At 35.2% G+C, this 14121-nt stretch overlaps 1 protein-coding gene across 2 annotated transcripts in view; it reads left to right on the forward strand.

Moving 5' to 3' along the window:
* Nedd1 (NEDD1 gamma-tubulin ring complex targeting factor) overlaps positions 1-14121 on the forward strand; it is a 56563-nt gene that overhangs the window by 20721 nt on the left and 21721 nt on the right. For both annotated transcript variants that reach the window (XR_006149523.1, XM_042693286.1), the window contains exons 6-9: positions 5134-5363; positions 6904-7105; positions 7831-8023; positions 11407-11535. Coding sequence is in view for 1 of the 2 variants with exons in the window: in XM_042693286.1 (XP_042549220.1) it covers positions 5134-5363; positions 6904-7105; positions 7831-8023; positions 11407-11535 (754 nt within the window). In the remaining variant the exon portion in view is untranslated. The remainder of the gene's footprint in view (positions 1-5133; positions 5364-6903; positions 7106-7830; positions 8024-11406; positions 11536-14121) is intronic.

The raw sequence follows: 14121 nt of genomic DNA on the forward strand, positions 1-14121 counted from the left end.
GCCACTTCTGGTTTTCTGGTGGTTTACTGGAGATAGTATCATGGGCTTTCCTGCCCAGGCTGACTTTGAACCACAATCTTCAGATCTCAGCCTCCTGAATAGTTTAGGATTATAAGGTATGAGCCACTGGCACCTGGCCCAGTTCTTTTTCTTTTAGCTTGCTTTTCAGATAGGGTCTCAAGCAAATTTTGCTCTGGAGGCTAGTCTCACTCTTCTGTAGTTGGTGGGATTGATACAATGTGCCATCACACCCAGCTTCTTTTTCACATAGGGCCTAACATTTTTTCTAGCTGGTTTCAAACTATAATCCTCTTATCTCTTCCTCCTGTGAATCTGGTATTCCAGGCACACTCTACCATGTAAAGAGTTCTTAATAGGTCAAAAGAAAATAAAGAAGAAAGACAAATAGTCATGTAGTATTTTTGCAGCTTAGACTTTTAAAGCTTGAACAACAATGAAATACAAATTGTTTCATAAATTAGTAATTTGAAAAAAGTGTACTACCTAGAAATTGGAAATAACATCAGTATCTAACATTGTAGTATTGAAATAAATTGATATAATCATGCATCTACATATTGTCTGTTATACAGTAGGAAATATTAATGATGACTTTATTAGTGTATTAATTGTATAGAATAATGGGCTTATTTATAACATTCTCATAGGACATGACTATTTCAGTAGGAAAGTGTGATCCCAGGTTTTTGGTTGATAATTTATGGAAACCACACAAACATACGGATGCATAAAAAATGTTTAGAAATTATTAGAATTATTAGGTGAACTTTCTTTGCTTTGTGATTTAAAAAAAACTCAAATATCTATAGTAGAGGTGAACAAACTGACACCGAAGAGCCTGCTTATTTTTGTAAATGAAACTTTATTGGTGCAGTAATGCTTATTCATTTATGCATTATCTTTAGCTACTCTTTCAGTACAGTACCATGAAATATTTTCTGTGTAGTCCTTTAAGAATATGTTTGCCAATCCCCTACTTAGAGTGAGTGTATAGTTATATATTTAGAAACAAACTCTCACACAAACACGTGTTCTTTTTTTTGTTTGGTCTTTTTTTTTAATTGTGAAAATACTGTACAGAGGGGTTACAATTACATGGGCAAGATAATGAGTACATTTCTTATCAAGCATTTTAGCCTCCTCCTTTGTTTCCCCTTCCCATCCTCCCCCCCCCCCCCCCCGCCTCCCCACACAATCCTCCCCGCTCCCCCACCCCCCACCAAAGTTGTAAAGTTCGTTTTCGACATAACAACTTGTACATCTCATTGTTGCAATGGGTCCACCTGTATCCCTATTTAAACGATTTGTTTTTTCCCTTCCCCTCTACAAATTACGCCAACATCAAATACAGTGAAAGCAGGGGTTATACTGTGGGGGAGGGACATACAAAGTAACAAAGATATAATCTTATAAATACATTAGAAACAATCGCATGAAAGAAAAAAACATTTGAATACATATCTTAGGGTTCATTTCCCTAACATCAACTTATCTGACCTTTTCTGCTTGACTCAGACATATACTAGTTATTGGAAATAAGGGAAACTATAGGACCTATGTTTCTTTGGGCCTGGCTTACTTCACTTAATATAATTTTTTCCAACTCTTTCCATTTCCTAACAAATGGGGCAATGTCATTCTTTCTGATGGAGGCATAGAATTCCATTGTGTATATATACCACATTTTCTTGATCCATTCATCTACTGAGGGGCATCTGGGTTGGTTCCATATCTTAGCTATGGTAAATAATGTTGCAGTAAACATAGTCGTGCTGATAGCTTTAGTGTGGTCTTGTTTGTGAACATTTGGGTAAATGCCCAAAAGTGGTATTGCTGGATCATAGGGGAGCTCTATGTGGAGTCTTTTGAGGAACCTCCATACTGCTTTCCAAAGTGGTTGAACAAGTTTACACTCCCACCAACAATGCAGTAAGGTTCCCTATATATCACCCTGTACCAGAATCAACTCCAAATGGATCAAAGACCTTGGAGTCAAAGCAGACACTCTGAAATCATTACAGGATGGAATAGGAGAAACCCTAGGTCTCCTTGGCACAGGCCAAAATTTTCTTAACAGAGACCCAGAAACACAACAAATCAAAGAAAGATTGGACAAACGGGATTGCATGAAATTTCAGAGCTTCTGCATGGCAAAGGACATAGCTAACAAGATCAATAGAAAGCCCACGGATTGGGAGAAGATCTTCACTAGCCATACAACAGAAAAGGGTCTCATATCTAAAATATACCTGGAACTCAAAAAATTAAATCCCCCAACAACACACCTTCAAAGAAACAACTGCCCAATAAATAAGTGGGCTAAAGACTTACAGAGAAACTTCTCTGAAGAGGAAAGAAGGATGGCCAATAGACACATGAAGAAATGCTCAACTTCCCTAACCATAAAAGAAAAGCAAATCAAAACAACACTGAGATACCACCTCACCCCAGTTATAATGGCTATAATCAAGAACTCTAATAACAACAGATGCTGGAGGGGATGTGTACAGAAGGGAACCTCACATGTGTTCTTACAGTGCTAGAATATTTTTCCCCAATAAGCTTCTTGATAGTTTTATTTAACTCTTGGAAATAGTTTATTCTTTAATAAGATAAATGCATCATAACTTAAGTGCTAGTGATACCAAATTGAATTAATGGTTTATTTTAAATAATTTAATAGATCAGTACTTTGTTCATTCTCAATCACTAGCTGTTCTAAAGAGATGATAATTTAATAGATGTAGAAAGTCAGAAAAGATATCTTGTTAATATTATCAAAGGGCTAAAAAAGTTAGTGTGTTTATTGAAGAGTCTTAAAATATTTATAGAAGATGTTTGACCTAGGCCCCAGTGGTTCACGACCCTGGTTAGGAAAGTAAAGTTCCTTAAACTCATCTCTGATTAACCACCAAAAAGCTAGCAATGGAGGTATAGCTCAGGGGATAGAGTATGAGCTTAGAGGGAAAAGATGAAGGGACAGGACCTAAGCTCTGAGTCCAAGTACCTTCACAGGGAAAAAAAAATAGGATGATTAAGTGACAGGTACATAGCAACAATGAGCAAGAAAGCTAGGCTCTTGTGAGATAGGCATTAATACCTGCTGTGTACCAGGATCATAGAGAGTGTTACTTAATCCTCCAGATAGTCTTGTTTCTTTTTGTTGTTGTTGTGGAGCTTGAACTGGGCCTAGGGGCTGTCCCTCAACTCTTCAGCTCAAAGCTAGGGCTCTATCACTTGAGCCACAGTGCCACTTTGGGTTTTCTAGTGGTTACATTGGAAATGAGAGTCTTACGACTTTCCTGCTCGGCTGGCTTTAAACTGGCTTTAAACCATGATCCTCAGAGCTCAGCCTCCTAAGTAGCTAGGATTATAGGTGTGAGCCACCAGCATCCTGCTTCCAGATAGTCTTGACTGACAAACAAAAACACTTAGATTTGGAGAGTTTTGAAGAATTTATCTAAATCACAAAGGGTTTGATCCTCCATCTGAAGTTAGATTTTCTGAGAGGAATATTTAAGATGATCTATTCTTAATGAGTTGCCATTTAGGTCCCAAGAACTTGAAACAATATATGGAGTTTAAGTTTTGAGTTAATAAAGGAATACTTTTTTTATTTTTTGGCAACAGGGGCTTGCTATGGTAGTGTAGGCTGTCCTCAAGCTGATGATCCTCCTGCCTTGGTACCCTAGCTCCTATGCTGAGGTTACAGGTGTATACAACGACACCAGAGAAGTAATAGTATTCTGTATTCCCATCAGATACTGGGTAGCTATATTGTAAAGTTGTTTTAGGCACATTCTTGCTGTGCCTAATTCTAGATTGATCTCTACCAACTTCGACAGTATACCAGTTCTCAGATGTTATAATGTTTTCTGAAATTGTGCATTTCATTGAAATTTAGATGTGTAAAGGACTATAAATCATTCCTTCTAGTGCTACAGGAAATCTTGAAAATTATTGCTTGGCCTTTTAGCACGTGATTCTATAAATATTACTGTAATCTTAGCACTCTGAGTTGTGAATAATTTAAGGTTAGCTTGGACTGTGGAACAAGACCCTGGCTCAAAAACAAAAGATTTATGTAGTTTATTTTTTCTTGAATGTAGTCCAGAAGAAAGGTTTATCTATTCAAGTGAATGTATGTTTTCTTAACAAAAATAAAAATTGCGTAAACCAGCATCTTTTTGTTCATGTTTGGGCTCCTTACTTGAAAATAAGGCATCAAATTTAATGGATGACCATAGTTGTAATTATCTTAGCTGAGGTTTTGATAACAGATATTTTGTTATTCTAGAGTTTATGTTGAATATTATTTCAAAACTGAGAATTAAGTAAATTAAGTTTTCAGGGGAAAATTAACTTGCATATAAAGTACTTGAATATTAATTATAATATCAAAAAATTTGAAAGCAGTATTTTAGCAAAGGTAGATAAAGTAATATCTTAGATGTGTTTATTAAAGTTGGATCTTTGTTTATTCTGGTCCATTAGAAACCGGAAAGGGAGAATATCTTCGTTGCCCCAGGGATTAATGTTTAGAGAAAGCCATCTTGCCCTTAGGCTGACTGATGCCTTTGAAAGCCTGGATATAGTTTATCTCCATTTAGAGCATTGCCAATTCCTCCTTCCAGTTTTATTACACTGATGGTCTTAGAATTACCAGATCATCACATGCTCAAGTTCATACAAATATATCCAAATATCTATAATAATAGAGGAAACAAAGATGAACCATTAATTATCTTCTCCCAGTGTTCCCTTGTAGTTGTCTTCCCAGGTAGTTACCTGAGACCAGGCTCTATATTTACAGTATATATTCTAACCCAGCAATCTCAATGTATGGCAGGTTTCTTCTGTAAAGGGTGTGCTTGAGAGAGTTTTACTCCAAGATAAAAATCATGACAAATATCCAATTAATAGACTATTTGTATGTTTCAGGGTCGATTTAGAGTCCACTAAATTATATTATGGTTCTTGTGGCAAAAATCTGTTGCTCATTAAAAAAAGAGAAGTTCTAAATCCTATGTAAAGTTGATTTGCTTTTTGTAATTTATAAGTATATCTGTGAATGCTTACAATTTCCTAAAATTTATTATTTTATTTTTATAGTCTGTTCGGCACTTGAAGTACTCCTTATTTAAGAAATCATTACTGGGCAGTGTTTCAGATAATGGAATAGTAACTCTCTGGGATGTGAATAGTCAGAGTTCACACCATAATTTCGATAGCACACATAAAGCTCCAGCTTCCGGCATCTGTTTCTCTCCTGTCAATGAATTGCTGTTTGTAACCATAGGCTTGGATAAAAGGATCATCCTCTATGACACCTCAAGTAAGAAGTAAGTGTGACATGCTTGTTCCTTAATTTGGTAGTTTCCCCATTAACAGAATATTTGTGACTCTTATAGATTGAGATTAATGCTTAGGAGCTAGGAGCTGTATACTTCTTGTATCTAGTAAAAAGAGAAGTTTCTTTCTTATTGTCCTGCAGAAAAATGTGGTTGGGGCATGAGTATTACTTAGAAACTTTTGAAACATGATAGTTTGGGAATAGCATCCTGATTTTATTATACATACACACACACACACACACACATACACACAAGAGTACATGTGCATGCACACGCCTGTGTGTACCTGTACTAGGGCTTGAGCTCAGGGCCCTGTGCTCTCATTTGGTGTTTTTTACTCCAGGTTGGCACTCTACTACTTGTGCTATACCTCCACTTTCAGCTTTATTGGTGGTTAATTGGAGATAAGAGTCTCATGGATGATTCTGCTGAGGCTGGTTTCAAATCACAATCCTCAGTAACTGGCATTGCCAGTGTGAGTCACCAATGTCAGTCTCACATGCTTTGTTTTTCTTATGCTTCATATTCTTAGTGTTCATTTTCTTTTTAACAGCACATCTGTATATTTAAAGTATTTTTTAAATTTGGTGTAAAATTATTTCTACAACAAAATTTCTAGACTTAGTATATTTGGGCTGGGAAACCATTGGGACCTACCCTGGGCATTGTAGCCTATTTAGCAGCATCCCTGGCCATTGTCCACTAAATCCCAATGGCATTCCACACATTGTGATAGTCTATACTGTTTTCAGACATGCCAAATATCCCCAGGGAGAAAAATTGTTCCAAGTAGGGTGCTTAGTCTTGTAACCATTTATCTCCTTCTTCAGCAAGACAGAGTTGTCTTGAAGGTGCCTAACAGTATCTAAAGCTCACAGGGATGGATTCCAGATTCATAACCTTTGTTATGGTGGTAGAGTTTTTGTTACTTATTTTACTCTTTTCTTTTGAAATAATTTACTGGGTGCCCCAATAGTCAGTAAGCCATTGTTCTCTTATGCCAGATATACCAGCAAAGAGCTCAGCTTCAGCAAATCAGGATCCCCGTGAATTAGCTTCTTGAGTATCAAGCCATGTGGACTCTGTTCCCTGTAGCTTTTTGGTAAAGAGATGGCACAGCTACGAGCAGAGTAACAGCTGCTCCCCTGTGAAAGGTTATAGTGCTCTTGAGACCCAAGTGAGTCACTAAGTGGAAAGTAGATGCACAGAACCTCCTCCATCCTGATGTTCGAGCCTGTTTGTGGAGTAACACCAGAAACTGTAATGCATACACTGCCAAATTAGTAATTACTCAAAGAAGGAGGTGTTCTTATTGGTAATGAAGTAGAAAACAAAGATAAGATTGTGTTCAGAAGTTCTTTACCTATCATTGTATTAAAAATAACTGGCAAATTCTGAATTCTGCTTTAATATTTGGGATATTTATGCTGTTTACCCAGTTGTCAGAAACTTGTGTAAACATGTCTTTAAAACTATATGACTACATACACTAACATTCCTGTAATATATTTTATTTCTGTCTCCAAAGGCTAGTGAAAACTTTGGTGGCTGAGGCTCCTCTTACTGCAGTAGATTTCATGCCTGATGGAGCCACTTTGGCTATTGGATCTTCCCGTGGGAAAATATATCAGTATGATTTAAGGATGCTAAAATCCCCAGTGAAAACCATCAATGCTCACAAAACATCTGTGCAGTGTATAGCGTTTCAGTACTCCACTACTCTTACTAAGGTGAGATAGATTCTTTTCAGCATTATTGATTTTTGCTTAAAATCTAGCTTAGAATGTGAATATTACACATTGTCAGTTTAAAAATTGTATTCATAATAATTTTTCTTTTTTTCTTTCTTTCTTTATTTTTATTGTGGACATACTTTATAGAGGGGTTACAATTACATGGGCAAGATAATGAGTACATTTCTTATCAAGCATTGCAGCCTCCTCCTTTGTTTACCCTTCACATCCCTTCCCAGCTTCCCCCTCACTCCCTCACCCAATCCTCCCCCCCCCCCCACCAAAGTTGTAAAGTTCGTTTTCGACATGACGACTTGTACTTCTCATTGTTGCAATGGGTCCACCTGTGTCCTTATTTAAACGACTTGTTTTTCCCCTTCCCCTCCACAAATTATACCGACATCAAATACAGTGAAAGCAGGGGTTATACTGTGGGGGAGGGACATACAAAGCAACAAAGAAATAATCATGATAGCATTTTAACTAATCTTAGTAAAAAGTCATCTAATAAATAGTTTTAAAACTTTCTTGGTCATTAATTTTCATATATAAGATTCTTTATAAGTATTTTATAAGACATTTCTTGTTCAAAGTAAAACTCAGATCCACCAGTAAGCATACCATTTATAAGGGGGAAAAAAGCTAACAGTCTTGTCTATAAAATATTAATGTGTGTATGAAACATTAGTAACCTGAGCTTTAAATATTCCATTACATTTCAGTCCAGTTCAAATAAAGGCTGTTCAAATAAGGCCACAGCAGTGAACAAGCGAACCATCAATGTGAGCACTGGCGGAGGGGTTCAGAACTCTGGAATTGTCAGAGAAGCAGCCACTGTGTCTGTTGCCACAGTTCCGCCACAGCCTGTGGCACCAGTTGTGGGGAAAGGAGCAAGTGCCATTCAGAGCAAAGCAGGTAACATTGCTGATAGACATGGGATTTGGAGGTTCTGTCTTCTGAATAAGTAACACTTTTTTCAAGAAACTAGAACTCTGATTCATTTAGTATTTATTAGATATTGTTGAACACAAGTGGCTTTTATCTTTGGCTATACATTTTTGAAAAGTTCAGCTACAATTATGTTGTGAGAAATAGTGATTATTTTAAAAATGGAATGATACTGGTTTAGAAATAATTTCTGTCTAATATACTGCAGACTGTGATTTTTCCATTGTGTGTAGAGAATGGAAAACTTTGGTGCTGTCAATTATGATTTGATATCATAAGTGGAAAGTAATAAGTTACTAATGGTGTCTTTTCATACTAAAAAGAAAGTCAGATGATAAAGTAAATGTTTTTATGTACTGGATAGTGTCTGGTATATATTAGGCAGCATATTAGTAGTTTACTAAACTAAAATGATTTATTCTGGTAATCATTGATGAAACAGTTCAGAAACAGAAATTCATTTTGTTTAGTGAAGGTGTTATTAATGATGGGCCCATAGCAAAGATCTGTAAATTGCTGAAAACATTTTTTTTTAACTTAAGAGCTTATATTGTTCTTTAACTTGTAACAGATATTCTTTAAAGCCTACATGGCATACCAATGTGCTTCTAAACCTTGTACTCTATGGAAATATATGTCTACATTTCTTTTTTCGTTTTTAGGACAAATTTGTACAAAAATATTTGTTGGTTTTTTTCCTCAGTATAAATTTACTATTTCAAAGTAGCAAAAAAATCTTTAAATAATACAATAAACTTTTAATAATAGAGTAAACTGTAAATAATACATCTAGTCACTATCAATTTCCTAGAATATTTTTATTATTCTTACAGAAAGCCAGCTCATAGCCATTCTTTGAGAATTATTGGAGAAAACAGCATTATTGTTTACTTTTAAAAGTTGATTTTGAAATATAACTGGCTAATATCAGCCAGTTGTGAATTAAGTATACTATGAAAATTTCCAAAAGTACTTTTATAATTTTTATTTGTTATTTAAATAATGAATTTATAATGTTAATTACTATGTAAACAGTATTATTTATTTCTGTAGACTCTAAACATTATTGTTATTTATTCAGTTTTAATAAGGTGTCTTGTTAAAGATGACAGCATTAATTAGGGAATGAAAGACTCGGGTTTGCTGGGTCACTGATTAATAACCTGTCAGATTTCCAAAATTTCTGGCAAAATGATGCTTGATTTGCTCCACAAATCATTATTTTAGAATAATTGTCAGTTTACAGAAAAGTTTTAAGAATAGCCCTATAGACTCCCGAGCTTTTATCCTTCAGTAAATGTACTAATGTACTACTGTGTAAGTTTTGTTACATTTACTTGCTTTTGGCTTTTCTTAAAGGCATACACACAGGGTTTTCTCTTAGAAGAGTTGAGATAAGTTATACTCAAATCTCAGGTCAGTTGTGGGTAGTTTTCTTACCTTACCCAAGTGTTGTTTTTGTATACTGGAGATAATATTTAACTTGTAGCATTTTTGTGAAAGTCAGAGAAAGTATTTCACAAGTTTCTGGCACATGTAGGCTTGTGGTGATAAAATTATGGCATAAAATTATCTGTATCATCACAATCATTACCATAATTATTGTTATTATTTAAGTGTTTTAATCTAATTTGTTTCACTGAAAGTGTCCTGATTTAGTTATACAAAGAACCTGTGTGGACTTGTTGCTGGTGTTCATTTTCAGTACTGATATTTTAAGAGGCTTTAGCAGTATTTTACTGATATTTTAAGAGGCTTTCAGTGAGACCACACTTCCATTTTGTAACATTCTAAAGATACAGTTATATACTCAGATTCTCTCTTTTTTCTTTATAACATCTTCACTCTTGGTGTAAAAAGCTTTGCAGTGATTGTGGTTCTAGAGATTTGATTATGTTTTAACTTTCTAGCAGCGTTTTATTTAATAAAAAGTTGATTTCATTAGCCAGGCCTGGACATTTTTCAAATTATAATAATCTATTCTTTTTTGTCATCTCAGATCCTTCAGTTTTCATTTGAGACTGAGATGTCAGATATAACACTTTTTGAAATACAGTATAGAAATATGCTACTGATGCATTAGCTAGACTTCCATCTAAGTGCCAGACACAAGAAGCTACTGAGCCTTCAGTTTCTCATACAAAGTCTATGCCCTAAAGCCATGCCCTATATACTACTAGAGCAAGTAAACTACATCACCTTCTTTAGTGTTGTCTATTGTAGTACTATTTATGAGTTTGATGTCTTTGGTTTCTTATTCCTAGTAATCTATAGTGAAGTCATTGGGGCTGAAAATGCTGAAGCCAATATTAAGCTCTCACAGTTAGGGGGAATAAACAAAAAAACAGAAAAGGGACTAAAGACCCATTCTTTGCATGTTGAAGAACTAATGTTAGAATTCCATTGTGTATACATACCACATTTTCTTGATCCATTCATCTACTGAGGGGCATCTGGGTTGGTTCCTTATTTGCAATAACTAGTATATGTCTGAGTCAAGCAGAAAAGGTCAGTTAGGTTGATGTTAGGGAAATGAACCCCAAGATTTATATTCAAATGTTTTTTTCTTTCATGCGAATGTTTCTAACACATTATAAGATTATTTCCTTGTTGCTTTGTATGTCCCTCCCCCATGGTATAACCCCTGCTTTCACCTGTATTTGATGTCGGTATAATTTGTGGAGGGAAAGGGAAAAAACAAACAGTTTAAATAGGGATACAGGTGGACCCATTGCAACAATGAGAGGTAAAAGTTGTTACGTCAAAAACAAACTTTACAGCTTTGGTGGGGGGGGAAGGAGGATTGGGGGCTCTGGGAGCGGGGGAGGATGGGAAGGGATGGGAAGGGGAAACAAAGGAGGAGGCTACAATGCTTGATAAGAAATGTACTCATTATCTTGCCCATGTAATTGTAACCCCTCTGTACAGTATTTTCACAATAAAAAAAAGAACTAATGTTAATTGAATCCTGTTGTGATGTTAAGTATCACATTCTTCCTAGCACACTTGAAAAAAATCATTGATAGATGATCATAAGAACTAGTTATAAAAGTAAATTATATTCAGTGTATTTTAAGAGGGAAGCAAAGCAAATACATTATTTTAGAAATTTCCTATCAGTGGCTAAAAAAGGTATTGTTGTATGAATTAATATACTGTTTGCTTTTGAGAAACCTTCATTCCTGAGAGTGGTGGTTAACTTAACAGCTGGCTTATTCTGCTTCCTGTCCTGAGGCTTGTAGTAGGGTAATTCATTAATATGACATTGCATTAATTTTTACAACTTCATTTCTGATGATCAAATGTATTTAAATATAGTAATGATGATTTTTTTGTCTAATTCTTATAAGGTTTGTCACGAAGCATAAACACTGAAATTTTACCTAAGGAAACAGATGGTGGAAAAAGTCAGGACTTCTCTAGCTTTGAAGATACTAGCAAGAGTAGTTTAGGTGACATGTTCTCACCTATCAGAGATGGTAAGTATATTCAGATCAATGGTGTGTTCACTTAGAACCTAAAAGGTATGAGTAATGGCTTTAGACTAGCTCTGGACATGGCAGTTTATTAATTTTCTCATCTCTTAGGTAATGCCTTTTCCTTTACCCTGATATTTCAAACAATTCCAAAATATGCTGTTAATTTTCACTGGTAATTTTATATATATATATATATATATATATATATATATATATATATATATATATATGTAATTTCCAATTGCAAATAGCTTTAAAAATACAGTATTTTAATTTCTATAAAAAATTCATTTTTTTAAGTAGTACAGTTCAAACTCATGGCCTCTTGCAGCCTAGACTAGTATGCCACTGAGTTATGCTACCTGCTCCCTGTTATAAAAGTTTCTTAAGAGAAATATTACCTTCCTAGGCAATATAGGGATGTACTTCAAAATACATCTTCCTAAAATCTTGAAATTTTTGATATGCAAAAAGTGTCTTGCCAGTTAAAAAATTAAGATTATTAATGTTTAATTGCCATATATCAAATAGATAGGTGATAGATTGCTCCATCTTTTAGGCTATGTATGAAAGTATTAGATATCTGTGCTGTGGTATGTATGTATCTGTAACACACACACAGACACATACACATGTACAACATATCTGAAACACACATCCTGTGATGTTGCCATTAAGAAAAACCTTTACCAACTTGAACTGTGGATACACTATATGTGGTAGTTTACAGTATATGAACTAGTACATTGTTTAACTGTGCTTTTTTGGGGGGGGTCCTAATGTTTATACCATTTTCTTAATTGTCAATGATATGAATAAATATCTAGAGGCTAATATAGCAAAGTTAAATTATTCATACTTTTTGGCCTGATAATTTCATTTCTACAAATTTACCTCAGAAAATATTCAGAGAAGCTCATAGAGATTTGTGTGTTTGCTGTTTTATTTATAGTTGAGAAAAGGTAGACAGACTCTAAATGTCAAACAGCAGGTTTTTAAATTGCATCTACTCGTGATCTTACAAGATTTCATTTTTCACTTTAAAATAGTCTTTCCACCTTGGGTTTTTTTTGTTGTTGGTGGTGGTGTTTTTTTGTTTTTTGTTTTTTTTTTGCCAGTCCTGGGGTTTGAACTCAGTGGAGTTGCCTCAGCTCCATTTCTGTTCTCTCCCAAATTCCTTACATTTCATAATAGAGGAATAAATTAATAAGTGATAGTTCAGACTTATTGAATGTCTTTTAGCTTATCTTAGCCTGAAAATAACTACTTAAAATTTTGAGCAAGTTCTTCCATCTAATAAAAGAGGAAAGATTCCTTTCTCTTTTTTCCAGGGTAAAGAGAAGTTGAAGTGAATAGTTAAAAAGAGAGGAAGGGCGGTGGGGTAGAGAGTGGAAAGGCTGGGTTAGCACTGAGTTGAGGGGCTGGTTTGTGAGATCAACCACCAAGCAACTTCTGCATTTAGGGAATGTATAAAGGGATTTTTGGCAAGTGCTTGAGTCTATAAACTAGATCTAAATCCTTTTGGTGTTTTTGTTTGTTTGTTTGTTTTGCTGTTTCTGAGACTTACACTCAGGACCTGGAAACTGTTCCTGAACTTCTTTGCTCAAAGTTAATTATAGCTCTCTACCACTTGAGCCCAGCTCTACTTCTTGCTTCTTTGATGGTTAATTGGAGATAAGAGTTTCATGGACTTGCCTGTCCAGTCTGGCTTTGAACAGTGATCCTGAGATCTCAGCCTCCTGAGTAGTTAGGATTACAAGCATGAGCCACTGGCGCCTGGCCTAATGTTGCTTTCTTTTTTAAACATTTTACATAGGTTTCATCATGACATTTTCATATACATATACTTTGATCATAATATATTTATTACTTTTTAAGAGAAATTAATACCTATTGCTGTGTTTTCAAGTGTGATTAGTTAGAATTTAAAAGCATATGTCCTCCATGAGGTTTTTTCCTGTTAACACTAAGGAAAAACATAGACAGTAAATATAATGCTAATTTTTGTTGTCAAGAAATTTGTCTTTCAATGTCAAGGATGAGGCTCTTTCGGTAAAAGGTAATGTTTTTGTGCCTCACTTTGTTCTTTTAAATAAAAATATTAAGAAAGTAATGACTTCAAAAATCTGTGTCATTTCACAAATGAAGATAGATATTACTACTAGTAAGATAATCATGCTTGGGCTGGGAAGGTGGCTCAGTGGTAGAGCGCTTGCCTTGCATGCTCGAGGCCCTGGGTTCGATTCCTCAGCACCACATAAGCAAAAAGAAAAAAGCCAGAAGTGGCGCTGTGGCTCAAGTGGTAGAGCGCTAGCCTTGAGCTGAAGAGCTGAGGGACAGCGCCCAGGCCCAGAGTTCAGGCCCCACGACAGGACCCAAAAAAAAAAAAGATAATCATGCTTATTGGCCATTTGAATATCTGTTGAATTTACTGCTGTACATGAAACAATGAAAAAGATGTTTCGATGAGTACTAGCTGTAACCTTTGATCTCACTTATATTTTCTTTTTTAAGGTCTTGAGTCTTGAGATCTTAAAGTTTAGCCTAAGTTGCTGCAGTTTATTTTTCACTATTTTAAACGTGGTC

The sequence above is a fragment of the Dipodomys spectabilis genome, unplaced genomic scaffold (assembly GCF_019054845.1).
Source record: "Dipodomys spectabilis isolate Male_0828 unplaced genomic scaffold, ASM1905484v1 ptg000163l, whole genome shotgun sequence".
Taxonomy (NCBI): Eukaryota; Metazoa; Chordata; class Mammalia; order Rodentia; family Heteromyidae; genus Dipodomys; species Dipodomys spectabilis.